This window comes from Varanus komodoensis, unplaced genomic scaffold (assembly GCF_004798865.1).
Source record: "Varanus komodoensis strain SLA01 unplaced genomic scaffold, ASM479886v1 scaffold1, whole genome shotgun sequence".
In the NCBI taxonomy this organism is placed as follows: Eukaryota; Metazoa; Chordata; class Lepidosauria; order Squamata; family Varanidae; genus Varanus; species Varanus komodoensis.
The window spans coordinates 39,273,655-39,299,688 of NW_025335268.1; the positions used below are offsets into that span (position 1 = coordinate 39,273,655).

The following is a 26,034-nucleotide window of genomic DNA, read 5'->3' on the forward strand; positions in this document are numbered from 1 at the left end:
TTGGAGCCCAGGAAAATAAAATCTGTCACTACCTCCATGTCTTCCCCATCTATTTGCCAGGAAGTGAGAGGACCGGATGCCATGATCTTAGTTTTCTTAATGTTGAGTTTCAAGCCAACTTTTGTGCTCTCCTCCTTCACCCACATCAAGAGGCTCTTTAGTTCCTCTTCACTTTCTGCCATTAGAGTGGTATCATCTGCATATCTGAGGTTGTTATTTCTCCCAACAATCTTAATTCCAACAGATGATTCATCTAGCCCTGCCTTTCGCATGCTGTGCTGTGCATACAAGTTACATAGGCAGGGTGACAATATACAGCCTTGCCGAATTCCTTTCTCAATTTTGAACCATTCAGTGGTTCCGTGTCCAGTTCTCACTGTTGCTTCTTGACCCGCGTATAGGTTTCTCAAGAGACAAATAAGATGGTCTGGTACTCAGAACTTGCGACAATGTGTTGTGATCCACACAATCAAAGGCTTTAGCATAGTCAATGAAGCAGAAGTAGATGTTTTTCTGGAACTCCCTAGCTTTCTCCATGATCCAGCGTATGTTGGCAATTTGATCTCTAGTTCCTCTCTCTCTTTGAAATCCTGCCTGTACTTCTGGTAGTTATCGGTCCACATACTGCTGGAGCCTAGCTTGTAGGATTTTGAGCATAACTTTGCTAGCATGTGAAATGAGTGCAATGGTGCGGTAGTTTGAACATTCTTTGGCATTGCCCTTCTTTGGAAACAGAATGTAAACTGACATTTTCCAATCCTGCGGCCCTGTAGAGTTTTCCAAATTAGCTGGCATATTGAGTGTAGCACTTTTACTGCATCGTCTTTAAGATTTTGAATAGCTCAGCTGGAATACTGTCGCCTCCACTAGCTTTGTTGTTGCTCAGACTTCCTAAGGCCCATTTGACTTCACATTCCAGGATGTCTGGCTCGAGGTCAGTAACCACCCCATCGTGGTTATCAGGAACGTTAAGCTCTTTCTTGTGCAGTTCTTTTGTGTAATCTTGCCACCTCTTCTTAATCTTTTCTGCCTCTGTTAGGTCCCTGCCATTTTGGTCCTTTATCATGCCCATCTTTGCATGAAACGTTCCCTTCATATCCCCAATTTTCTTGAAGAGATCTCTGGTCTTCCCTATTCTACTGTTTTCTTCTATTTCTTTGCCCTGTCTTTGCTGGTTACTCACATGTAAAATTTTATATATGGAAGCGCATGGTTCAGCAAGCACAGTAAATAACTGTCTTGGTTCCTTTTTGTGTCTGGCTCTGGTTGCACACCTTGGGTTTTCAAAAAAAAAAAAAAAAACCCCTACCAGTCCGAAATGTGCCTGCCCTGTTTCACCCAGGTCTGCTCTGGATGACTGGGGTCAATGGAGAACACACCACTGGGGCTGCAGATGTGGTGGAAACGGGCAATGCTCTCCATTCCTCTACTTCTCAAGGAATGCACCTTCTAGCAAAAAAGAAGCCAGATCCAACCCACTGACTTTCTATTGCAACGAGTGTTTATTCTGGGCCATTTAGTTTTGTTATTTATGTATTTATTCACCTGCCTTTTTGCTTCTTACAAGGAAACTGAGGTGGCTTACATGGTGGTGCTCCATTCCATTTTATCCTCACAACAACCATGGAGAGCTGGAGTAGGTGACTGGCTCAAAGACTCCCAGTGAGATTGGCTTCATAGCCAAGCAGAGACTAGAATCTAGATCTCCCAAGTCCCACCTCAATGCTCTAACCATACTGCGCACCATAATTTGGCTGCCCTTTCCCCACCATTCTGTTGACAAGTTATGAAACATTCCCAAGATTTATTAACTAAGCATGTAGAAATTTTTATTTTGTATATTCCTTTTGTTACTAAAGTTCAGAATGTGTTGGGCGTAAAATTATATGCTGCCTGTGCACGTGGAAGTTTTCTTCCTTCCCTTCCGTGCAGGTGATGCCTTCCCACTTTCCTTTAGTGGCCAGCTGACCCAATTCCTCACCTTAGAATTCTTTTCAGGCAGTGGGTTCAAAAGAGAGTTTTAATAAAATAAAAATAAGACAATCCCATTTGAAATACAGAAAAATGAGTAAAAGTTATTAAAGTGTGCTATATTCACATTTGTCCATCTCTTTATTCCAGTATTTTGGGAAGTCCTGCACCAGTGAAACTGGGCCTAGTTTTGACACTACAGGTGTGAGCACAAAGCTATTATTTGTTAATCAAAACTCCTCTAGCATGTCTTCCATTACGAGTGAAAAGTACCTACCTACCTTAGATAAAAAGTACTTACCTAGGTTCACATGAGGGACAGCACACTTTTAAGACTTTTATGATTAAAGCTGCTCCAACCACTCCAACCACAATGACCTCCATAAGATTAAAGAACACTGGGAAGGAGTTAAGCCAGAGTCTGCAAAGCTCTTTCCTCAGTTCTTCCACCCACTGGCACATTACCTGAAATGTCAATGAAATCCCTGAGATTCTGAGCCTCACAGAAGGCAGCATGTTACTATTTGACACAATACAGTCTGTGAACCTTTTGCTGTAGGCCAAATGCCCAAACCCAATGATTTTTAGATCTCAGTCATTACTTGTTTACTGACAAATAAACCATAAATTTTGGGTATGTTTTCCGCCAAATGAAGTATCTCTAAGTTCCACTGAAAACTTAAAAAGAGGCCCAGTGGATCAAGCCATTAGTCCATCTGGGCCAGCACTAGCTGGCTAGATGCATCTGCGAAGTCAAAAGGCAGACTACAATGCATCCGATATTCAAAAGTATACTGCTTTTGATCAGACACTTGCATTCTAAGAAAAGCCAAAAGAGGGGGAAGTTCATGGAAGGAGTATTTTCTGTTCCCACCTATCCCTGCCATCAGCTTGAAATTCCCCAAAATGTTTTTCCTTGAATGCTTTCGCTGCTTACCTTATCAACTTGCACATTTCATGAAACTTTGTGCTGTGTGTGTTCTCTTGCATTTATTTACACCCTGAATCCACTGCATGGATTTTATCTCCTTTATTATAGCAATTTAAAGTAACCCCCAAGTGCCCAGATGGGCTTTCTAACCTCTTTTAATAATCCTAGTTGAAGGATTATTTTGTGCTTGGAAATTTCTTCTTCTGAAATTAAAAGAGACTTTCTGGACAACATATCAATTGAAATAAATTCAAATTCTCAAATATTTGGAAACAATTATCTCTAAATTAAGGGTCATATCCTTTCTTGTTGACTTCACATGTGTTTTGAGTGATGAACTTCATGGCAAAATAGTTTGTATCTTTGTTTTGATCTGGTTATACAATGATCCAAAGTGAGATTAGCTGACGTTGCCCATTATCACAATAATTTATCTTTTGTCAACTACCCCATCTCTTTTCTTTTCCTTTAGATTATCATCAGGTTTGGTCAAGAGAGTGACAACATGTCCACAATACAATATCAATTTTTGCTATTTAATATTGTTATTTTGATATTAAATATTAATTTAAATATTAATATTTTAATATTGCTATTTCTACCAATAGTACTTGCTGGATTAAACTTCTGATGGGTTTCACTTTATAGCACACAGTGCTCTCTTTGACACAGACCAGTACCAGTGCCAGTGTGACTTACCCTGTCCTTTCCTTGGATCTTATATTCTGTGCAGTGGCTAACCAGTTCATTATATTTCCGTATGTTTTTCCTAGTTCCAGACACTTTCACCTTGTTCTTTTGCTTTTATCCCTCTACAATTAACATTTGCCCCAGGAAAAAGGCCATATCCACAGTTTATTTTACACACACACACACGTATGTGGATATGTAAGTATGTGGGGATATACATATATTTTGTTCATATACCTTGGCCACTGGATTGCCTTTCCATTTCCTGTTCATGTTTATTTATTATGTTACTGTTGTATCTCATCCTTCTTCCAAAGGGTGCCATAGGGGCATACCTGCTCCTCTTCTCTAGTGTATCAACCCTGTGAGGTAGGCTGAGACAATGACTTGCCCAACACCACCCAATGAGCCCCATGGCCTAGTGGGAACGCAAACCCAGCTCTCCTGGGTTCCAGTCCAACATTCTAAGCACCACACCACAGAGTTGTATTATCATCGATCCTAGCTTATCCTGTCTTTGGCTCGTGAGAAAAACAATGAGATCATCATCCTTAAGCCTCGATCCATTGTTCCCCTCACAAGTTACATAAAAGCCTGAGGCAGGAAAAAGGTCTCCTCCAGGCACTCGGCTTCAAATGAGAAAGAAATGAGAAGACCCAACCTAAGCAAAAATCAGATTTATTGTATCTTTTTCTACAAGAATCCGGAACAGAGCTGAATGGGAAAGAAAAACAATTTTATGCCAAGTTCCTCAAGTTCAGTTCGTGGCTGTGAAACACTCTTGTCTGAAACCCAGGAGAGGCACTGGTCATCTAGGCAGACCAGCCTTCCCCAACTGGGCACCTTCCAGATGTTTTGGACTGCAACTCCATCAGCCCCACTCAGCACAGCCAATGTCCAGGAATGCTGGGAAACTCTAGAGCAAAATACTTGGAAAGCATCAAGTTGGGAAGGCTGGTGCAGACAGTACTGAACCAAATGGAGCGATGGTCTGAGCTGATATATCAACAGTACTCTGCCCGCCTATCCAATCTCCGCACACTAGTAGACTCCCGGAGTGTCTCCATGCAAGAAATCCCCTTCACCAAGCGATGAGGTCAATAAACATACCTTATAGGAGGATGGAAGTTCTGTTCGGAGGGGAGTCTCTGGCAATTTGCCAGGCATTGTCTCTTCATCAATTGTCGTTTCTACTTGTCTGAGAAGATAGTGGCTGGTTGTTTGTAGTGGACTTTCAACATCCACTTAAAGCAATATAAAGAAGAACAGGTTAGTTTTTTGTTGTGAATTTCATCTTTGTAGATGACATTGAAAAGAAGCAGTTTGGAGACAAAAAGTAAACTTTTCCTCCATTTGAGAAGTTCAAAACTGCCTATTTCACAAGGATAGTACAAAGGAAAAGCCAAACATTACCTCATTAATTTGTCCTGCTTTAAAATGTGAAAACAAGCAATCTCTGACTGTTTTCTGAAAGACATTTTTACTGCCATTAGATTTCCACCTCTACTTTTTCTTTCACTTGCTACTTTCTAATGCTTTTGTCTTACTATGTTTTTGTTTAAAAGTGTTTACCAATTTGACCATTGGGGAAATGGCCCCAAAACATTTTCAAAGTCATTCATTAATAGCAGCACAATCCTATGGCCACTGGACAGCCACAGGCCTTTTTGGCTTCCCAGAGACAAGGTCTGAAAATCGCTCCAACTTTGCAAGACAGAATCCCTGCTCAGGTTCCTCTCATTCCCCCAACAGCCACCTGCTTCTCCAAGCAACCTCAGAGAAAAGCTTCTGGGGAAGCTCCCAGGGATGAGAGGGGAAAAGATGAGCAACACCAAGATTAGATACAAGATAAACAAGATATATCCCGGCAGCACTTCAGCCTCTATCCCTCTCACTTCAAAGAACCACACTTAGCCAGCCAAAACCAGCCTTTTCAATGCTTTGCAATCTGAAAGCAGATTACCTTCACCTCCACCTTCTCCCCACACTCCACAGATGCCTGTCACCCTCCTGAGCTTAGAGAGTGACAGGCAGCATCATCGGATTGCATCCTACTTTCATTAATTAAGTTCTCCCTTTTCTGGTGTGTGGATCCTAAGATTATAATGAACAAAGCAAACTTAAATGGTAACAGCACCTTCTATAACAGAGAATACATGTCAGAAAGTTGAACTGAATTGTGATTGTGTACCTTTTCCTGCAATGTTTGGAAGTGTGAATAAGGCATCATTGTCTCTGGGGATGGAATACAGCATACTTTCCTTCAGTGGAACAGTGTAATTTGTGTGTCGAAGGACTCTTGAGTCCTTTACCAATATATCTATTTCAGTCACATCATCTTGCTGAACCTGCAAAAAAGTGCAACAATATGAACAGTCTCCTTGGAGAAATTGTAAAACTGAGAAAAGTGTGTAAATGGTACAGAATTTCACAAAGAAAGTGACCTACTCCAGTAGAAAAAGGTCAAATATTTCCTCTTATCAAGCAGAGCACAGGAAATAAGAAAAAACGGCACTTACTAGCAACAGCAATTTGCTTCAGCAAATTAATTAAAAAAGGAAAGACATTAAGATGAAATTGTACCAAATGCTACTTTTGCCTTTGCATATTATAAGTTACCACTTTCAGTCGTTGATCTGAGTTCCCAGTATCTTGGGGGAGAGAGTAAGTATTCAATAATGGCCTAAGAGGCTATTGTGAGAGGGAAGGAAAGGGAGGGTGCACAAAAGGTAGTTTAAGGTTTCTGCTGTTGGCAGCAATTCTGGGCAGTCTGAAAAATAGTAGGAAGTAGGAAAATCAAAACCATCTCTCCCCATGCACTATGGGGAGGAACTTGCATTAGTGCCTGCATGGTAGAGAAAACCACCAAAGGCATCTGCCTAGTTGAGGAAGAAAGGGACTGCCTATGTTAGACTGTAGGGAAGCAGTAAATAGTCTGTGCCCTTCCAAACAGCACCCAGTTCTGGATGCAAGTGACCAAACACTCAAAACATAACCTGCAACCCTTGGACAATATTGTGGCCAAGTGTTGGGATGTGAAGCAGCAGCAAGCTGCCTCCTTTCCTTAATTCACTCAGGATGGAAGTGTGCTTGCAAAAGCCACTTTGCCAACCCTTGCTTAAAAGGACTGCATTGCTAGCTTAGTCGTAGATCCCAAATGCACATTTTTCCTCCAGCATGAATGCGAAGTTTCTTTTCTGGTATGCCCTGTCCCATCAAATCTATCATAATGTTGTCTAAAGGTTATTGGTGCTACCTATCTTTGGGCAGTGAATGCGCACCCTGAGTACAAAACTTGTCTTATCTTTTTATTAAAAAGAACACACGCATGCCTATCTTTTTAATAATCACTGCAGGAATGACCATGGAAGATAAATACTGACATATCTTTCAAGGATTTTGTATACATGGTCATCAAATTTTATGCAGCTGTATTTTTTTAAGCTTTTTGTTTGTAGAACTGCCAAGGTTCATTTTAGGAGCCACTCATAAGCTAATCTTTTTAAAGCTTTTGATCTTTTTATTGTCACTGGAAATGTTTCTTTCAATGGAACTGAGAAAAGCTTTGAAGGTTCTAATTATTAACTTTGAACCTCCCAATAGTACAAATTTGCTTTTGGAAGCAATGGAGATGCAATGCTTCCCCAGGATAGTACAGGATCACTATGCATAAGCCACCTATTTGATGGGAGTCCTGTATTCATAAAGAAGCTGGTTTGTGAGTAGAAACCTGTTGCTGGATCAAGGTATCTAACTGGCCAGCATCAGCAGTATCCACTGTTTGAATTCTTCAGCAAATATCTGTTATGTTTTGACCACAGGTATGATACTGAATGTAAAGTGTCTGTGGCATTATAATGTAATACAAAGGTGTGGAATCCTTTCAAGCCAAGGGTCAGGTTCAGGTTCAATTTCAAAGCAATTCATGGGGGTTTCATTCCAAGGATGGATGGGGCCAAAGGCAAAAGGGAGGGGTGCAATCAAAGCACTAGCATATTTTAACTTAAACCTCTTTCTGCCAGTATTTTAAATTACATTATATTCATACCCCATCTTTATCTGGCAAGGAACCAAAACCAACTTACCAGGTTCTGTTCCTTGTAACTGAACCTTTGTGAACCATTTCACCCTTTTTTAAAAAAGGAAAGAAAACGTCCTGGAAATCACCAAGCAATAGGCCATTGGATGGAGGGGGCAGGTAGTGGGAAAATGTGGGAAAAGTGGCATGGCCAGCTGGTGAATCCGGGAGGACCAGACTGGGACCCCCAGGCTGAATTTGTTTCTCTGAGGTTCAGCCCACCCCCACTCCCCGACTCACACCATGTAACTTATGCTTAACTATTCATAAGTTATCTATTTAATATTTGTTTGTTTATTTATTTTATAAAACTTTTATATGGCATCCCTTCATGTCTCGGCACTTTGAAAGAAGGAAAAGTAATCCTGTCTCTAAAGAAGTGACAGAACCCTCAGTCTCGCCAAACAGTGAGGTACAAGGGTTGGAGTGTTGAACTGGGACTCAGGTGAATGCATTCTAGTCTCCTTTCAGCTGTAAAGCTCACTGGCTGCTGCTGGCCTCTCAGCCTAACTTATCCCACAAGGTTGCTCTGGGAATAAAATACAGAGGAGAAGAGCTTGGGTTCTTTGCAAGAGGAACAAAGGCAGGGCATAAACATAATAGCAATAGGGAAAGCAGTGTATGGTTTATTTAAGCCCTCATTTGTTTCCCTACCAGGGTTTGTCTGGCAGAAAAACAAACCGTTGTTCTCTCAGTTCCGAGGTTCTTTGTCTAATCTGCTCCTCCTACATCTGCTCCTTTCTTGTATCTCAAACAGCTTCTTGATATTGTAGTACTAGCATGTAGAGCTGCTGGGGTTCTTTTTACCACTGCTGCCAACTGTCTTTGTCATCTACCAAAACAATCCACGGTTCTGGGTTCGCCCATAGTTTAAACAACCCAGAGTTCACAACCAAACAACCAATTTTGTATTGTCTTTCCCAAATGGTTGACATTAACAAACCAAGCTCTGTTTTCTTGACAGCACAGAATTCATCAAAGCATGTTACAGATACGTATATCGTATCGGCCAAAATGAGGGTGCTCTAACTTTAATTTCAGGAATTATGAGGCAAACATATCCCACTACTCCCTTGAGTGACTGCTAGCTTTCTCTTCCGTTTTATGGAGAACCATCCAGTCTCTGAAAAGATTGCAGAAGCTGGAACAATAGCAGCAGCAGCAGATGCTCCTAATCACACTTATTTGGAACTACTGAGTCATTTAATTCCAACTAACTGCACTTGGCACAATTCACACATCTTTCAGTAAGAATTTTCCAATACAAAGTGATTTTGCTACATATTCTTCCAGGCAGCACGAATCACAAGTAACTTCTAATGTCTTAAGCCTACTGGTGGCACTGGAAGCGGCGGCATCATCATCATCATCATCTGTTTAAAGGCCGCCCATTAGCATCACACTTTCTGTACACAGCACCATAAGGTTTCAAGTTACAAATCTCATAAAGATTCAACAGCGGAATGACAGATAAGATTTCAGTCTTGAGTTCGCAGTGAAATATATTTGGACATACCCACTTTTAGAAAAGTGAGGTTGTGTTGGGGAGGACAACCCAGGAAAAAGATCCTGAGATAATGGTAAAAATGCCCTGAGAAACTAAAATCAGCTCAGCATACTATGGCAATTAAAAGGGTAAGTTCATTAGGAAATGAACTGAAAATTCAACTGCTGCTAGTTAAGTGCCATTATATTAATCTGCGTTGTACCTCCTATTTGATTCGAGCACTGGTGGTGACAGAGGGGCTGTTCACACAATATGACAGCCCAAACTAAGGCTGCCATTTTGAATATGCCACACTCACTCATGAGTTGTCCTGATGTGCAAACCTGGCAAGCATGGTTAACCCTTGAAAAAATGCACGGTCTGTTTTATTATTATGCATTTGTTCTTTGACCGTTAACCCAAGCTTGCTGGGGTCATATGACATGGCAACCCACAACACAGGATTGTCTATGAAGCCTGGTGCCCATGTGCGCTGCAGCACATCATAGGTTAAACATGTGGCATGTCATCTGAACCCAACCTGCAGCCCTTCCATTCTCTGTATGGCCCTGCATGTGCACCATCACTGCAACAGCCTTCCCTCCCTCTTTGACCCTTTGCAACTAACCACTACGTCACCATTCCTCACCACTCCACAGTTGTAGCCTTTCTTTCTTGTTCCTCATCCCCTTCCCTCCCCACACGCCCTTAAGTTTAGAGATAAGGTGAATGTAGCAGGAATTTCAGGGTGAACAGAAGAGGATCACAAGCAGGGGGAAGAGGAGAATGGAAATAGCAAGGGAAAGAAATATGATTTACCTGCTTTCCATCAATTTCTGTCACTTCCTCCTGAACAACAATCAACTGTAAGTTGGAGCTGGATGCCATTGGCCACTCGTGGACCATAATGCGAACGCTGACAATGCCCAACCGCTTGTGATCCAGTTTAGTGTTAGAGCTTCCATTTTCCACTAACAACAAATAACTGTGTGTCATAAAGTGGTCATGCAAAGATGCACAATCTCTAAAAACAAATAATACATAAAATGTGAACTGATCAAGCTGCAAACTGAATCTTGTCCTACATTGCAGTACAGCAACTTTCCACAACCTGATGACCTCCAGATATTTTGGATAACTCTCAGCATCCTGACCACTAGCCAAACTGGCTCCAGGAGCTGACTGGAATTGACCCAAAACATCTGGAAGGCACTAGAAGTACAGGAAATCTGGGAAGTGAGAGGAGGTTACGGCAAGAGGCAGAGAAGCCAAATTAAGGATATGCAAGGAATCCATCCGGGCATGGGAATCCACCAGATTCCCTGGGCTTGACTCCCTGGACTCCGGTCCACTTTGCAGTAGCCCTGAGCCCAAGTTCTTGGCAAGTGCTCCCAGCATTCACAGGGGCTCTCTAGGAACTGAGTCCCATACACTGCACAAACAGTGCCCCTCTTCCACACCCAGCACTGCCTCCACCAGTTGCACTGCATGGGAAGAAGACTGTTTGCCAGGAACAGTGCCTGGCGCACCCACTTGTAGCACTCCTCTTTCACACTCAGTGGAAGCAGCAGCGGATGGTGAAGAAGGTTGGCACCTGGTACACCCGTTTGCAGCACCCCAACTCCATGCCTGGTGCCACTGCCACCTCCATCAACAGCAGCAGGCAGGGAAGAAAGCTGGTGGCCAGGAACTGTTTGGGTGGCTGCATCTGACAGTGAAGGTTGCCGGTTGCAACTGGGAGTCTGCAAGTGTTTATGGACTTCCTCTCAGTTCAGCTTTCTTTGCAGGAACAGGCCAAGCATGGGAGGAGGCTCACAGATTCTAGAAGGACAGCTTATGAAAGGACTCAGGTCAACCCCAGGCAGACTTCAACTGCCTGGCTCAAGACAGGAGCACACATGCCTAGCGACGTGCAAAAACCAAAACATCTACATTTGCCCCTTCTTATTCTATAGCATGCAAAGGATGGAAAGGACTCTTCAGTAGTAGTGACCTGCAAGGTACATGCAATGTTTGCGTTCCTGCCTGAGGCTAATATAGCATATACGTGCAATAAATACAAGCTGGTTATGCTAAAAGACGAACAGTGGCAGTTCTTAAGTAGCTGATGTTCACCCTCCAAGGAATAAAAGAATAGGAAGAGTACTTAGAATAGTGGAACTGCAGGAACAAGAAGCACCAGAGCAACAATGGATATAAAAATGCTGAGCTGAGGAAAGCCAGTGAAGAGGGAACTCCCAGGAGAAGGGTCACAGTTGTGAGTAGGATCAGAAGACACTTTGTACCAACGGAACCACTAAAGCTAAGTAAATGCTTTCTGCTGCTGGAGGGTGAGACCAGAGGACAGCCTGCAGAAGCAGAATTACAAGGGTACCTGGGTGACAGGGAGCAAGATGCACAATGTCAGTTGACCAAGAAGAGAAGAGTAGTTCTTGTGGGAGACTCCTTATTGCATGGGACTGAAACATAAGTATGTTACGATGACCCATGGACTCACCAGATATACTGTCTCCCTAGAGCAGGGGTCTCAAACTCGCGGCCCGCAGGCCAATTGCGGCCTGTGGGATGGTATTTTGTGGCCCCCACTTGATATCAAAGTTTAGTGATAGTGCGGCCCGCACGTTTTTCTCACACGCACCTGCGTGAGTCGTTACCCTGGGCGCAATGTTCCCTCTAAGCTGCGCGCCGGGACGAGTGGGCCACGGGGGAGGGGCCCTGTGGCCTTCAAAGCACCAGCGGTGCCCGGGACGGCCTCCGGGAGTGACGCGGGATGAGCGGCCCACCACCACCGCGGTGGTGGAATACTTGATGTGGCCCAGCCTCACCCAGACTCTACTTCCAGCGGCCCCCAGGTAAGCTGAGTTTGAGACCCCTGCCCTAGAGCATGAACTAGAGATGTGATTGAAAGACTGCAAAAGCTCATAAAGCCAATATTTATTTATTTCTACACATAAATAAAATGTTATATGCTGTCCAATAGTAAAGTCTCTGGATAGCTTATAATCGACACATATCCCTTTCTTCTAATCCACCTAGGAACAAATTATACTGCCAAATGGAACTACAAAGGAATCACATCAGATTTTGAAGCTCTAGAAAGGAAACAACAAATATGTGACCCAGCTAGTCTTTTCATCTATCCTCCTAGTTCTTGAAAGAGGAATAGAAAGAAAAGAAAAATACTGCCTCTGAACAACTGGCTATGAAAGCCGTGTCAATATGAGAGATTTGGATTCTGAGAGCAGAGACTTTGCTCTTGGAAGGAGGACCACTGGCAAGGGACAGGTTGCACATCACAAGAGTTTGGTCATAGCATGAAGAATTTCATCAGGAGGACTTTCAAATGAATCCTACGGAAGAGGGAGACAGGCATTTGGAGGCAACTGTGGATGAAGGTTTATGCAGCGTAGCAGTGAGAAAGAGCTCTGGTAATACCCCAAATTGGTCTGCACAATAATGTAGGAAAGAAGCCAGACCTCAAAGTACATGGACTTCAGCATCTATATCAGGGGTCTCAAACTCAACTTACCTGGGGGTGAGGCTGGGCCGCATCAAGTATTCCACCACCGTGGTGGAGGTGGGCCGCTCATCCCGTGTTGCTCCTGGAGGCCATCCTAGGCGCCGCCAGCGCTTTGAAGGCCGCAGGGCCCCTCTCCCATGGCCCACCCGTCCCGGCGCGCAGCTTAGAGGGAACATTGTGCCCAGGGTAACGACTCACGCAAGTACGTGTGAGAAAAACGTGCGGGCCGCACTATCACTAAACTTTGATATCAAGTGGGGGCCACAAAATATCGTTCCACGGGCCGCAACTGGCCCGCGGGCTGCGAGTTTGAGACCCCTGATCTATATGCTAATGTCCAGAGTATGGGAAAGCAACAGAATGAATGTTCACTCTTAACACCCAAAGGCAAATACGACATTATAGGTATTACTGAAACATAGTGGGATGACTCCCATGACTGAAATAGAGCAAATGAAGGGTTTAACTTGTTCAAAAAGAACAGAAGAGATGGTGGATTTGCATTGTATGTTAAAAATAGTTATTCCTACAGAGAAATACAGACAGATGAACCTGGTAGTCTCATCAAGAGCATCTGGGTCAAAATAAATGTGTCAAAAAGAATAAAAAGACCACAATAGAATCTACCCCAACCATCCAGTCAAGGAGATGGAGACGAAATGTTTGTCAAACTAATTGCCAATATTTCAAGAAAGTGTGATGTGATAATAATGGAGGACTTCAATTACCCTGGTATCTGTTGGGCGACAAATTGTGTCAAAAGTGGCCCCTCCAAGAAATTCTTGAAATGCATTGATAAGTCTCTTCTACAGAAAGTGGAGGAGGGAACTAGAAGATCAGCTATCCTAAATACTAATGGGAATGACCTAGTGGATAAAGTGGAAGGAATGCAAACTCTGGGAAAAAGTGATTACAACATATGAGTACCTGCCTTTAAAGGAAACCAAAATGGAGCTTAACCATACCCATACTCAGGATTTTGGGAGAGCTGATTTTAATAAACTCAGAACAATGAAAAGCAAGGTCGAAGACTAAAGGTTAAAGCTGAGAATAAGCTGAGGCTAGCAAGGGATATTAAAAGCAACCAGAAGCTTTTTTCAGATACATGCACAGTAAAAGAAATAGTGGTTCAACTTCTCTATGAGGAAGGTAAATTGATAATAGATAACAAAAAAATGCCAATATGCTCAGTCTTCTCCCAGAAGCAGGTTTATGAGCTCCCAGCAGAAATCAAAGTGAAAGAGAGGGATTCAAGCTTGAGAATAATAAACAAATGATTGAGGAACAACTAAATCCTTTGAATGAGTTCAAGTCTCCCAGGTCTTTATTACTCCTAGAGTAATAAAGGAACTGACAGAAGAACTCTCAAAACCATTATCTTTAAGAAATCATGGAGGATGGGTGAAGTGCCAGATGTCTAGAGTAGGACTAATGTTGACCCTATCTTCAAAAGGTGGGGAAAGAGAATCCTAGGTGCTATAGACCAGTCACTCTGACACTTAACCCTGGGGAAAAATTTGGAGTAGATAATAAAGACATCAGTCTGGAAGCACCTTGAAGGCTATGGAATAATTACTAGAAGCCAGCATGGAACAAATCTTGCTAGGCTAATCTGATCTTATGTTTTGATTGAGTAACCTCCCTTGTGGTCTGAGGGACCAAGTGTCCCATGACATTCTGATCAGGAAACTAGCTTAAGGTGGGTTAGATGAAACAACTACCAGGTGGATCCACAGAATCGGCCTCAAAAAGGACTCTTCAATGGCACCTTCTCTGTGGGGCAAAGGAACAAGCAGGTCTCAGGCACGGGACCAGTGCTCTTCAACATTTTTATTAATGATTTGGACAAAGAGTTGTAGGAAATGTTGATCAAATGCAGATAACACAAAATTGTGTGGGATAGCTAATATCCTGGAAGACAGAATCAAAATTCAAAGTGATCTTGATAGGTTAGAGTGCTGGGTTGAAAGCAAATAGAATGAAATTCAATTGGAACAAATGCCAAGTTCTGCACTCAGGAAAAGGGAACCAAATACACAGTTACAAGATAGGAGATATTTGGCTCAACAATATTAGGTCATGGGCTCTCCCAAATTGGAAGCATTCAGGGGGCAGACAAACAGCCATCTGTCAAGGATACTTTAACCCGGAGCCTTGCACTGAGCAGGGGGGTTGACTTGATGGCCCTTCCAGTTCTATGATTATATAATATGATTCTATAGCACAAATACAGCATCACTGGTTCCATGAGTCAAGGTTGCTTTCAGGAGCAGTATTCAAAGAGCCCAAAAGGCTGCTATATCTTTACTTAATGCAAACCGGAATGCTTTTTACTATCACATCTTTGCATGGCTACATATCAAATGGAAACTCAAGTAGCTTCCTTTGTTCCACAGAGCTCACAGCAATTTTGTTCAGCATTGCATATTCATGCTCACCCTTAAGTTGCCTTGAACATAGCCAGGGTGAGATTCCTGGCAGTAAACCAAAGGTTAACCTTGAAGCTACATAGAGTGCAACAGAAGCAGTAACCCATTCATGGCACTCTTACTGAAATGCTTCAGTAAGTGCGCACTTGAACCTGGTGCGGTAGACCAACACTTCAGGGGAGCACTAGTTTTGGGAAGGCTGGTGTAGGAGAAATATGCTCAAGAAAACTATTCACTTAGGAAGTTTCATGGGTATATGCATCCCATTGGTGTTCTCTTGTTTGGTGGATCCCCATTGCTATCACCAGATCACATAGTACAAAAGGGTGGAAAGTAGTCAATTCTTGCTGGCAGCATGTATGTTTATATCAGTGGTAATAGTGGCAATATATCATTGCCACGATTACCATGCTAAATTATTTTGCATGTCAAGTAACTACTGCTGAGAAGATGCCTGCCGGCAGTATGTCAGTGGCATCCATGTGCAACATCAGGATGCGGAGTTTCATGGGGGGCTGTTCAAAATGCCTCTATTCTTCTACAAAGATTGAGATTATTATTGGCAGAGACCCTCCCCACTCTTATCCTACCTATCTCCCACTGCCATATTATAGTACAGTGAATGCCTGCCTGTAGGCACACTAATTTACACATATGAGAAATAATAAAATGTATTACAACAGAATCACTTTATATTTTTCTTTCGAACATTTCACAGTAATTCAAATTCCTGGAGGCAATTAGGTCTTCTATTAAATCAATACTGATTTGTCTTATGATTGAGAGTTGACTGCACCTAACTAAAATCCTAAACAAGTTTAAGGAGATGTAACACCCACTGAGTTCAAGAGAACTAACTTTAGACATAAGCTTTTAGATTAGATCTATATTAAACTGGGAAAGCATAGGAGCACTTTTACTACATCAAGCTACACTGAGCTACTGCCTGGTCTCCCTAATGGAAATCAAGTTTTGTTATTAATGCATAATGTTTTAGGCTTTCAAAAGTCAATTTAAGAAAGACATTAGTACATTCTTAGTACAAGAGCCGATTGTAAAGGGTAGCTGATCTCAAAAGCTAACCTTGAGACTGGCCAGCACCAGCACATCAAGATACTCTGTGCATTAAAAGTTACTCAGTGGCATGTAATTGCTCTTACTTCATTAATTATGTAAAATCTTGCCTACATACTCAAACCAAGATGTTCCAGTCCACAAGGCAAATGAAAGTAAACTGAAACAGTTTCCCCCTTTATAGTAACTGCAATTTTAAATTTGTAGTTCATGAATAATATTTATGTCTTTTTAAGAAAAACACCAGCATGGATTGAATGTAAACTACGTACGAAAGTTTTCAGAAAAAAATGTTACAAAGATAATCTCAAACAACACTCACAGTGCTGTATTATTTCTCCTACACCAACTTGTCTGGATATGAGCCAGCTTAAGAGAGGAGACGGACAAGACTTATCAGGGTGGAGTCACATCCTTGCATTAATACTGCCCGGCCTGTTGCACAAATTCTTTGCCTTGCACAAATAACTTAACAAATGGAGAACTCTGCTTTCCGCAAAATCAGGATCTGAATTCAGACTGAATGTGAATATATGCAACATGGGTTTGCTATAGATGGCATCCAGAGAAGACATCCAATTTTGTCTTCTACCAGTTTTAATACATTACCCTAACAGCAGATATATTTTTATACACACATATAAACAGACCAGATGTACAGAGAGTAGAATGCCAATTAGTGCATAATCCTATGAATCTTTAGACATGGAAAATGCTTTTTAACATGCCCAGGATTGCGCTCTTGGTTATTCTATGAATCGTAAATTGCACACCAGCACATGACAGAGATTAGGAATTAAGCATACTCACGTATTAAAGTCTGACACTTTATTCTTGCAACTCCACTCTTCAGTGGGAAGTCATTTACATACACCTGGCCATTAACATAGGATATATTAAGGACAACCTAAAGAAAAAGCAGAGTCATCCATATATTAAACTTATTTCAAAATACAAAAATGAGAATAATATCTAGTTTAATCAAAATACTCATGATAACAATGATTAAAATTCAAACAAATTTAAGAAATTATGTATTAACTGAATTTAAGTTATGCCAATATATATTACAAATGCTGGTTTAGGTTGCAGAAAAGGAAACATAAAAGCCAATTAATGAAAAAACTTGCAATCCATGTCATGCTGAAATCAATGCCTTCTCTTCTCCCACTGATTAGAGGTTATGAATTGCAACTAAAATTTTTACCCATTAAATGTCACCCACTCTGTATGAAAAAGGTAATGTACAGCAAGAGGAATACAGAAGCTGTGAGAGTCTAGAGGTTGATGCACTAGCAATGAATTTAGGAAACTGAAGTTCAAACTTTAGCTCAATTACTAATTCAGTATTCAGCCACTACCTCCCTGTTTTTGCAGTCACTGCTAAAGTGGGAACATTCCCTTAGCCTTACCCATAGCACCCCACACCAGCACCAGCAAGAGGACTGGAGTGAGAGCTTTGTGTATCACTGTCCCTCCAGTGACTCTGGTGGTCCTTGTCCCTGCACATCCATACCTGAAAACTGTTGACAGCACCTGTCAACATCATAGAACCAAATCAAGTCAGAAGGTGCCTTACAGGCCATCTAATCTGACCCCCAGCTCCAGCCTGCTCTGTTCATGTAATTCCCCAACATGTGGTTGTCCAATCTTTCCTTGCACACCCTCACTTATGGGGCCTCCACCACCTCCCTTGGAAGCCCATCCCATACCCTAGGCGTCCTAACCGTCAGGAAGTCCTTCTGGACATCCACCCTGAAGCCTGGCTCCTTGAGCTTTATTCCACTGGAATGCGTCCTACCCTCCACTGCAGGGAAGAGCCGGTCACAGCCTTCCTCCACATGGCAGCCCCTCACATACCTATAAGTCATGATAGGTATGTGAGTCCAAGAAGACTCCAAGGAGATCTTCTTGGAGTCTCCTCTTCTCTAGGCTGAAAGGCCCAGTTCCCTCAATCTCTCCTCATATGCCATCCCTCCCAACCCAGCTATCATTCAACTTCCCCCTGCCCCAACGTTGCCACCATCACACATCTAATGATGCTTTCATTTGATGCCCCTGGTGGCACTTCATATTCTGGACCTACCACTGTGAAGGCAGCATGTTTCAAAATATAAATTTAACTGTTTTATTGTGTAGTACTCTGAGAAACATTATGTATACAGAAAAGCAGTATACAGACATGGCAAAATATATACATACCTGTCAGTCCTGTGGGAAAAGATAATAAAACCAGCCAGCCTTGCCAGTAAGTCCCCACCCATCCCCAAATCCTACTTCTTAGTCTTACAGTTTCACAAGTTATTTGCTGGCTAAATAACAAAAGGATCAGAAGTGAGAGAGGGAGGTAGAGGGAAGATGCAAGTACAGAAAGTCAAACATACCTGTCTTTCCTGAATGTCCCCATTGTTTTCCAGCATATTAACTTTAATCCTTATGCTTTCCTGCAAGGATATAAAGAGAGAGGAGAAATTTAAGAGAAAAAGAAAGAAATGTTTTAAATATTTGTCAATATAGCATCACACAGTCCAGCCAATTGATTCTGTTTCCAGTTTGAGCAACAGATATATTCTCTTAAAAACTACCAGGCCTAGAGTTCCTAGCATGTAGGGAGGAAGGAGGGACCACTGGTGGGAGGGACAGAGCACCATAATAATCAGGGACATTGATCCCTGGGACAGTGAGAGCCAGTTGCTACCAGCAGGGCTGACTGACCCTAAATATTTGTAAAGAAGTATCTTGTTCTCTCTTTCCATCATACATATATTTCAAATGTTGCATGATGCCTGCTGGTCTGTTGTTTAATTGTGCAATTGGTAGCAAAACATTATCTGATGGATTTACAGCCACATTTCTTGCACAGTCTGTCCCTTATCCAATCAAGGTCTTCCTGCTCTATATGAAATACTCCTTCCTCATGCTGGGCGCTGCTCAGCTATTATTCCTCCACTTTCCCAGATATTGGGCAGCCATGTACACATATTCCATATAGCCCACTAAGTTCCTACCTGAGTTTCTGACATTGCCCTCAAAGCGGTTGCATCTCACCTTCAGCACATTCAGTGCTCCTGCTGTTTCTGTTAAGCAGACTGTACTGCAGGCATTTGAACAAAGAATTGGGCTGCAAAGCATATGAGGTCATCTAATATGGAGCAGCCACCCAATGGAGTGTGAATGTCATCCAGGTGGCCCAAAGTGCAAAGTCTCTAGTACTTTCTCCATAACTATGTTCTGGGAATACCACATGTTCCTGTGCCTTTTACGAAAACACCTTTGACCAAATAGGCTGATACATCACAAAAGTGTCTCCTATGCAGGCTGTTCATGTAGCTGTGTCAAATAAATGGGGAAGTAGGAAGAACCAATTTCAGCTTCATACAAGCAAGGCATTCTGCTGGTGTTTATTCCTGCTATCAAGTAATCAGGCAATATTGCCTATGCCAGGAAGTGCTTAAATTCTTTTTCAACAATATTCCCCCATGTCACAATTTGTCTCTAGCTCAGATTCCTCAATGTACATCATATCACATCTTACTGTGACACCAACAATGCATATGTTTATAATATCTCCTATTACTAGAAGTGCTTTTCAACTGATGTAAAGAAAATTCACTGAAAATATAGGACTTATTTTTATATGTCCAAAATGCTCCTTAGCGATTTAACACAAAAATAATCTACTCCTAGTTAACAGGCTATTCTATGGCTAAAAGTATCCAATCAAGGTCCTCCTGTTCTATAAATACTCCCTCCCCATGTAGAGGGCTGCTCAGCTATTATTCCTCCACTGTCCCATGAGACGAGCTATCAGGAGCAGGCATCATGCCCGTCATCTTCCTTTCCCAACCATGGCAAGAAGTGAACAATCAGGCCATGATCCCACAATTATTTAAGAAGAGGTCCTTCCTGATCCTAGAAAATTAAGCTTAGAGGGTCAGGGAGGATCCCATCCTACAGAGTGCTTTCGTTTCTACTGCAGAACAGTGTGAGAGATGGGTGTCAGTCAATGTGATTGCAACAGAGGTGTTCAGAGAAAGGTGCGCTTAGCTCTTACCTTTGGACTATTTTTGCAAACACAATCACTCTTTTCAAGCTGCTCTTCTAGCCATAGAGGAAAGGATAGCGGGTCCCTATGTATGGAAAGGCAGTATTGGGACGATCACGGTCACAAAAATAATCCATAAGGAAAGTGTTAAGCAGAATGTTCCAGCTTCATTTCTGTGATAAACTTTCATTTCTTTTCTCCACTCTACTTTTCAGTTTAAACTAATGTTAGGATATGGGCTTGGCCTCTAATAACACTGCTTTCCCTCCACATGTCAGGGAGGAAGGTTTATCCTCATCTCCTTTGTAGCATGTAATTTGTGGCCCTGCAGGTATCTTGGCCTACAGCTCACATCAGCCCTCACCAGCACCAGCACTGTGAATGGCAAAATGGGGGTTGTGGGGCAAAATACCAAGAAAGCCACATTACCCACCCATGTATTTGTTTAAAAAGTTATGGAAGAGCACCCAGTCACGTTAGCCTTCACCTACAGAAAAATCAACAGTCCAGTCCAGATTGTATTTAGGATCACCCAAGTCCTCCACCCCAGTACATTTTATTTTATTTTTTGCTAAAAGTATGAATAACTTATTGCGTCTGCTGTTTACATATTTACTTTTCCATTCATAAGACCCGACACAAGTTACACAAAGTTAACTAAGCTATCTTTACATTCAAATTATACTAACCAAGCCTGCATCCCGCTACTGTACCATCACATTTTACTTGGTTAATTAAAAATAAGCACTATAACAATTAAGAGATAAAAATAGTTTGGACCTAACAAGATCACATTTTTAGTGACTTAGGGATATTCCCATCAGATCAAAAGAATATAAAAAGTAATGTGAAAGACAGAACATGAACATGTATGATATTATGTGGACTGTAGACAAAACTATCTCACATTATTCAGTAGTTACCACATTACATACTTTTCATGCACTACATTTTTGCAGCAATGACTACTTAATCTCTTTTCACTTGTAGGTTTCAAGTATTTCTTGCCTTGCCAAGTACATTTTACATATAATACATGACTGGGAAGCATTTCCTGCTGGTACTTAATCACCCTTCATTTTAAAGCTCCCTGGGCCTTTTCATCAGTTATTTACATATTAGATTTCATAATGTTTCCTTTGTGACTTGAATACAAAGAATGACAGAGTCAGATACACAGGTCAAAGTGTGTACAGGGGGAAGGGAGATGGCAATAGTGAAACATTGCAGCTTAAAAAATCTTCTGTTGCATAAGTCTTGCCAAAACATCAAAATTTTGCAACAGTGCTCACATGGGACAAAAGTAAATTAACCAACACACACTGTTTTGACCTTCTATTCTTATTTTTAAACCTTTCCTCTAATCATTTTTCAAAACTTGCTTCCAAACTAATTGTACTCTGAAGGTAAATTTACAAAAGTGGACTCTATTGACAAAATGAGCCACTCTGGCCTTTGGAGTCATCACAGACTGAAGATAAAGAAAGGAAAATTCGAACATATGACTAATCTGTAAGACCGAAGACTAATTTGTAGGACCATGAAAGATGGATCATGAACATGTATGAAATTATCCAGACTACAGACAAAATTATGTAATGTTAACCAGTACACATCACATTATTTATACACACTGCTTGTACTTAATCACTATTCATTTCAGAGCTTCCTGGGGCAATCAGCAGAAGCCATCTGGATTGGGGAATCCCACTCTTTACATGCTAAAGGTCCAGCATGTTAAAAGAAACCCTAGAGAGAGGTCCAATTGCAACCCTATACCAGAGCAAGATGTGGAAAGATTAACACCAGTCACAGCAGAATTTGTTGGCAGTCTCCTTTAGAGAGTGGGTAGAGGGACTGGCCCAGTGTTCCTCAGTCACTTTTCAGAGCAATGACCTTGCAGATAAACTATTTGCTTGTAGAGGTCATTCAGGCAAAAAACCTGTGTGACAAATTGGGTCAGTGAAGCAAAAGGCTTAGGGACAAGTAAAGCTTGATGGGATATATGAACATAAATATTCAGGCAATGGACTGGATACACCCTTAGTCATACTTAGAACAGACCCGCTGACCTTAATGGGATTGAAATTAGTCATGTCTAATTTAGGTCTCCTGAATTTTAATTATGGCTGTCTGGAACCAACAAAAAGTTTATGTGCTTTCTTTTATACAATTTGTTTATACAGCATGTTGAAAAAGGCATATAGTAAGCTGTTGCATCTTTGCAGTTCTTACCCAGACCTGGTATAAAGCAGGTTTTTGTACTGTATGTTGCCTTTTGATTAAATGGTATATATTTTGTAGGGTGCCAGTGCTGTTGAACAACTCTGCTTCTCCACCTTTCTCCAAGCAAATGCCATATTAAACTGTCTCCAAGATAAGAAGGTAGTAAATTTGCATCCACTAACAGAATTGATGGTTCTAAAATGGTCCTTGAAGATGACAGAAAACAGTCAATCCCACAGTACATTATGCAGTACACAAGTTCTGAGACCAGCTTCCTTAAGCAGCCCTTGCCTAGCGTGTTTGTCCTTCCCATTAACTGCTAATATAGCAAGCCCATCAGGCAGTGGCTGAGAAGTATTGTGAAGATGAGGGCTAGAAGAAATAAAAAGAAAAGTAGGATGAAAGGGGGAAGATCATTCTAGGAAATTAAGGGAACCAGAAGCATTTTGCAGGAATGACAGGACTTCCGATTCACCTCTCAGATAATCCTGTTTATCTAATGGCTGCTCTGGATTACTAAAAAGTAGGTAGTTGGGAAAGCAAATCACCCAACAATCTCAATCCCTGACTTATTTCCAGCAAGCCAAAGCCTTAACAATTCATGACCACCAATCATTTTGACCATCTGTGTTCATGCAAGCAGCATAAGATACCACTATAAAGATTCCTGACAAATAAACTTGTTCTTTAAACAGAAATCTTATGTTGTCATCTATTCCTTAACTTCCTGTGAATGGAGAAGTTGTCTGCCATTATTTTCTCATGTGAAGCGAATCATTCTGGAAAGGGCTACACAGATGTAAAGGAGGGCAGCAAAGATGATTAGGGGACTAGAAACAAAGCCCTAAGAGGAAAGACTAAAAGAGCTGGATATGTTTAGCCTTAAGAAGAGAAGACTGAGGGGAGATACTTGAAAGGCTGTCGCACAGGGGAGGGCCAGGATCTTTCTCAATCATCCAAGGGTGCAGGACACAGAATAATGAGCTTAAGTTACAGGAAGCCAGATTCTGGCTAGAAATCAGAAAAAATTCCTGACTGTACAGCAGTACAGCATTGGAACTAATGACCTAGGGAGGCTGGGGGTTAAATGGCCACACTGGAGGCATCCAGGAGGCAGTTGGTCAGCGATGCTTCAACCTGAGGTCCTGCCATCGGACCTGATGGCCTTATAGGCCCTTTCCAACTCTACTATTCTATGATCTCATGAATGTATGTTATGGCCTGCAACTCCCTCAGCCCTAGCCAGTATAGCCAGTGGTAACTGATACTGGGAGGTGTTAGACCAAAACATCTGGAGGGCCGTAAACTGCCCTCCCCTAGACAGGGAACAATAACAAACTGGTCTGGTGCAGATAGGCTGATACTCCTATTTCACATAGTTTTCCATTCCTTTCTACCCTAAAACACAGGATGCTTGTGTTGCTTTGAGAAGCAAAATGCTTCTTAGTGCAAGCCTACCAAATACCATAAACAAAATCAGGTAAGGCTTATAAATACAAAGGCTTATTGTTGTAAGCCGCCCCGAGGCTTCGGCGAATGGGGCGGCATAAAAATGTTTTAATAAATAAATAAATAAATAAATAAATACACACACATCTGAGGTATTTACATGATAGTTCTTGACAAAGTCGATCTTCCAATATGGATTTTTCCTACTGAAAACCAGCGCTTAAATCAACCAAATCTAACCCTTACATTTTTGGGTGTGTCAAAAAATTGATTTGTGAACTCTTTAGGTCATAATCCTATGCATGTTTACACAGAAGAATGTCCTAGAGTTACATACTGGGAATTACTGGTGATATAGGATTCCTTTCCTGGCTAAAAATGCATAGGACTGTGTCCTTAAGCAATTAGCTAGCCATCAGAGGCTGAAAGCAAATCCATCCTAAAAGCGTGAAAATGATGCCAGTCAAAAACCATCACTGTGATTTCAAACTTGATAACACAACACATAACTACCTTGGAGAAGCCGCAAGTGACACACAACCATGCAATGCATTAACGAACAGCCTTTCTGTTCTCCTTTATTCTCCATGTGAATGATGATCTGCTATTGCTTGTTGGCTTATCCTTACAGATTTCAACTCAGAAACATCCTTGCTTGCAATAGAAAACGGATGTCTTACATCTAAACACTCAATCCTAAAGTTCAAACCGTATTAGAAATAAACTAATCGGGGCAATTTTTCTCCAACCAGGCAACCTGCTTGGGGCCTTATATTTATATCGTATTCATTAAGTCCTCCGCATGTACACTTGTACAGAAATAGCAGCCGTACAGCCGCTGTGCAATCCAAGCCACTCGAGGCCCGACAGGGCAGATTATGCAATGCTGCAAATACATCGATTGCCAAATCATGGAGATCCCGTGCTTTCACATCCAAACTGTGCAAACCCTCGCATTTCACACAGATATACGCCCTAATACAACCCACGGCTCGTGCATGTAATACTAAAGGCTCAGAGAAGACACGGACAAAGCAACGGCGTGTCCGCCTCCAGGAGCGCCCACGTTCCACGGCCAGACGCGCGAGCGCAGGTGTCACCTCACCGAACTAACTGGGCACCCTTTGCTTTTCTGCGCCTGCATCTGAGCGGTTCCCCTTCCGCGAGTCCTTTTCTCGCCCCGCCATCGGGGGCCCCCGCCAGTGCCCCCGAGAAAGGGAGCTACCGGGAGACCTTGTCCAATCCTACCTGGCTTACGAGCTGGGAGAAAGCGGCTGTGGGGTCCGGAGCAGCCAAGCAGGGGGGCAACAGCAGAAGGAGCCCCGCCACCAGCCGAAAGAACTCGTGTGCCTCCCGCGCCGCCTCCATCTTGGGAGCCGGGAATTAAAACTAAGTGAAACATCAACAAAGCGAGACGGGAGGCGGAGCAGAAGCTGGGTGGAGCCCGGCAGGCAGCGGAGGCGGCGAGCCCCGAGAAGAATGCAGCGTCGGAAGGGGTGCTGTGGGAGCGCGGGGTGAGGGGATCCTTGGCCCTGGGAAAGGGCTGAGCAGCGCGCTTTCCATCAAGCTCGGAGCAAAGCAAGGGCCGTGGCCTTGGCTGCGCGCATCCCGGCCCCGCTCCGAGCCCGAAGAAAGGCGGGAGTGGAAAGAAGCCTTTCCCAGAGAATTTAAGCCTTTCCCGGCTTGGCGCAAATGAAAGTAGTCCGGCGTGGCAGCTTACAATGCCTTATTTTTTTTTTTTCACTGGCACCTATCTTTGAAACAGCCTGACCTTTATTAGACCAATACCCCTGAGCTTCAACTAAAACTTATTGCAATATTGGATGGATTGCAATTAAATGTTTAAAACATTAGAAAATAAGTAACAGACGAAAAGAAGACAAATGCAATAGATCCATCAAAGTAGCATAAAAGTAATCTGAGCAAAACATAAAAGTAATCTGAGCAAATTTCCCCATAGCAAATTAAAATGCCTGGGGAAAATAGTATTTTCTGTTGCTTGGCTTCAAGAAAACTTTTCCTGGGAGAGTGGTCCAAAGTAGGGAGCCACTACTGAAAAGACTATCCCTTGCTAGTCAGCCCCTATTCTTCAGTTTGTGAGGGAGCATAAAAACAAAAAAACAAGTGGGGGATTA

General features: G+C 42.3%; 1 protein-coding gene across 1 annotated transcript in view; it reads right to left on the reverse strand.

Moving 5' to 3' along the window:
* GINM1 (glycoprotein integral membrane 1) overlaps positions 1 to 25,475 on the reverse strand; it is a 28,270-nt gene extending 2,795 nt beyond the window's left edge. Inside the window, exons 1-7 of the mRNA XM_044422947.1 lie at positions 25,148 to 25,475; positions 18,564 to 18,623; positions 16,990 to 17,086; positions 9,976 to 10,127; positions 5,784 to 5,940; positions 4,703 to 4,836; positions 2,273 to 2,436 (exon numbers count right to left, since the gene is read on the reverse strand). Of these exons, the coding sequence (XP_044278882.1) occupies positions 2,273 to 2,436; positions 4,703 to 4,836; positions 5,784 to 5,940; positions 9,976 to 10,127; positions 16,990 to 17,086; positions 18,564 to 18,623; positions 25,148 to 25,267 (884 nt within the window). The 5' untranslated portion in view covers positions 25,268 to 25,475. The remainder of the gene's footprint in view (positions 1 to 2,272; positions 2,437 to 4,702; positions 4,837 to 5,783; positions 5,941 to 9,975; positions 10,128 to 16,989; positions 17,087 to 18,563; positions 18,624 to 25,147) is intronic.
* Between the last annotated feature and the right edge of the window lie 559 nt (positions 25,476 to 26,034).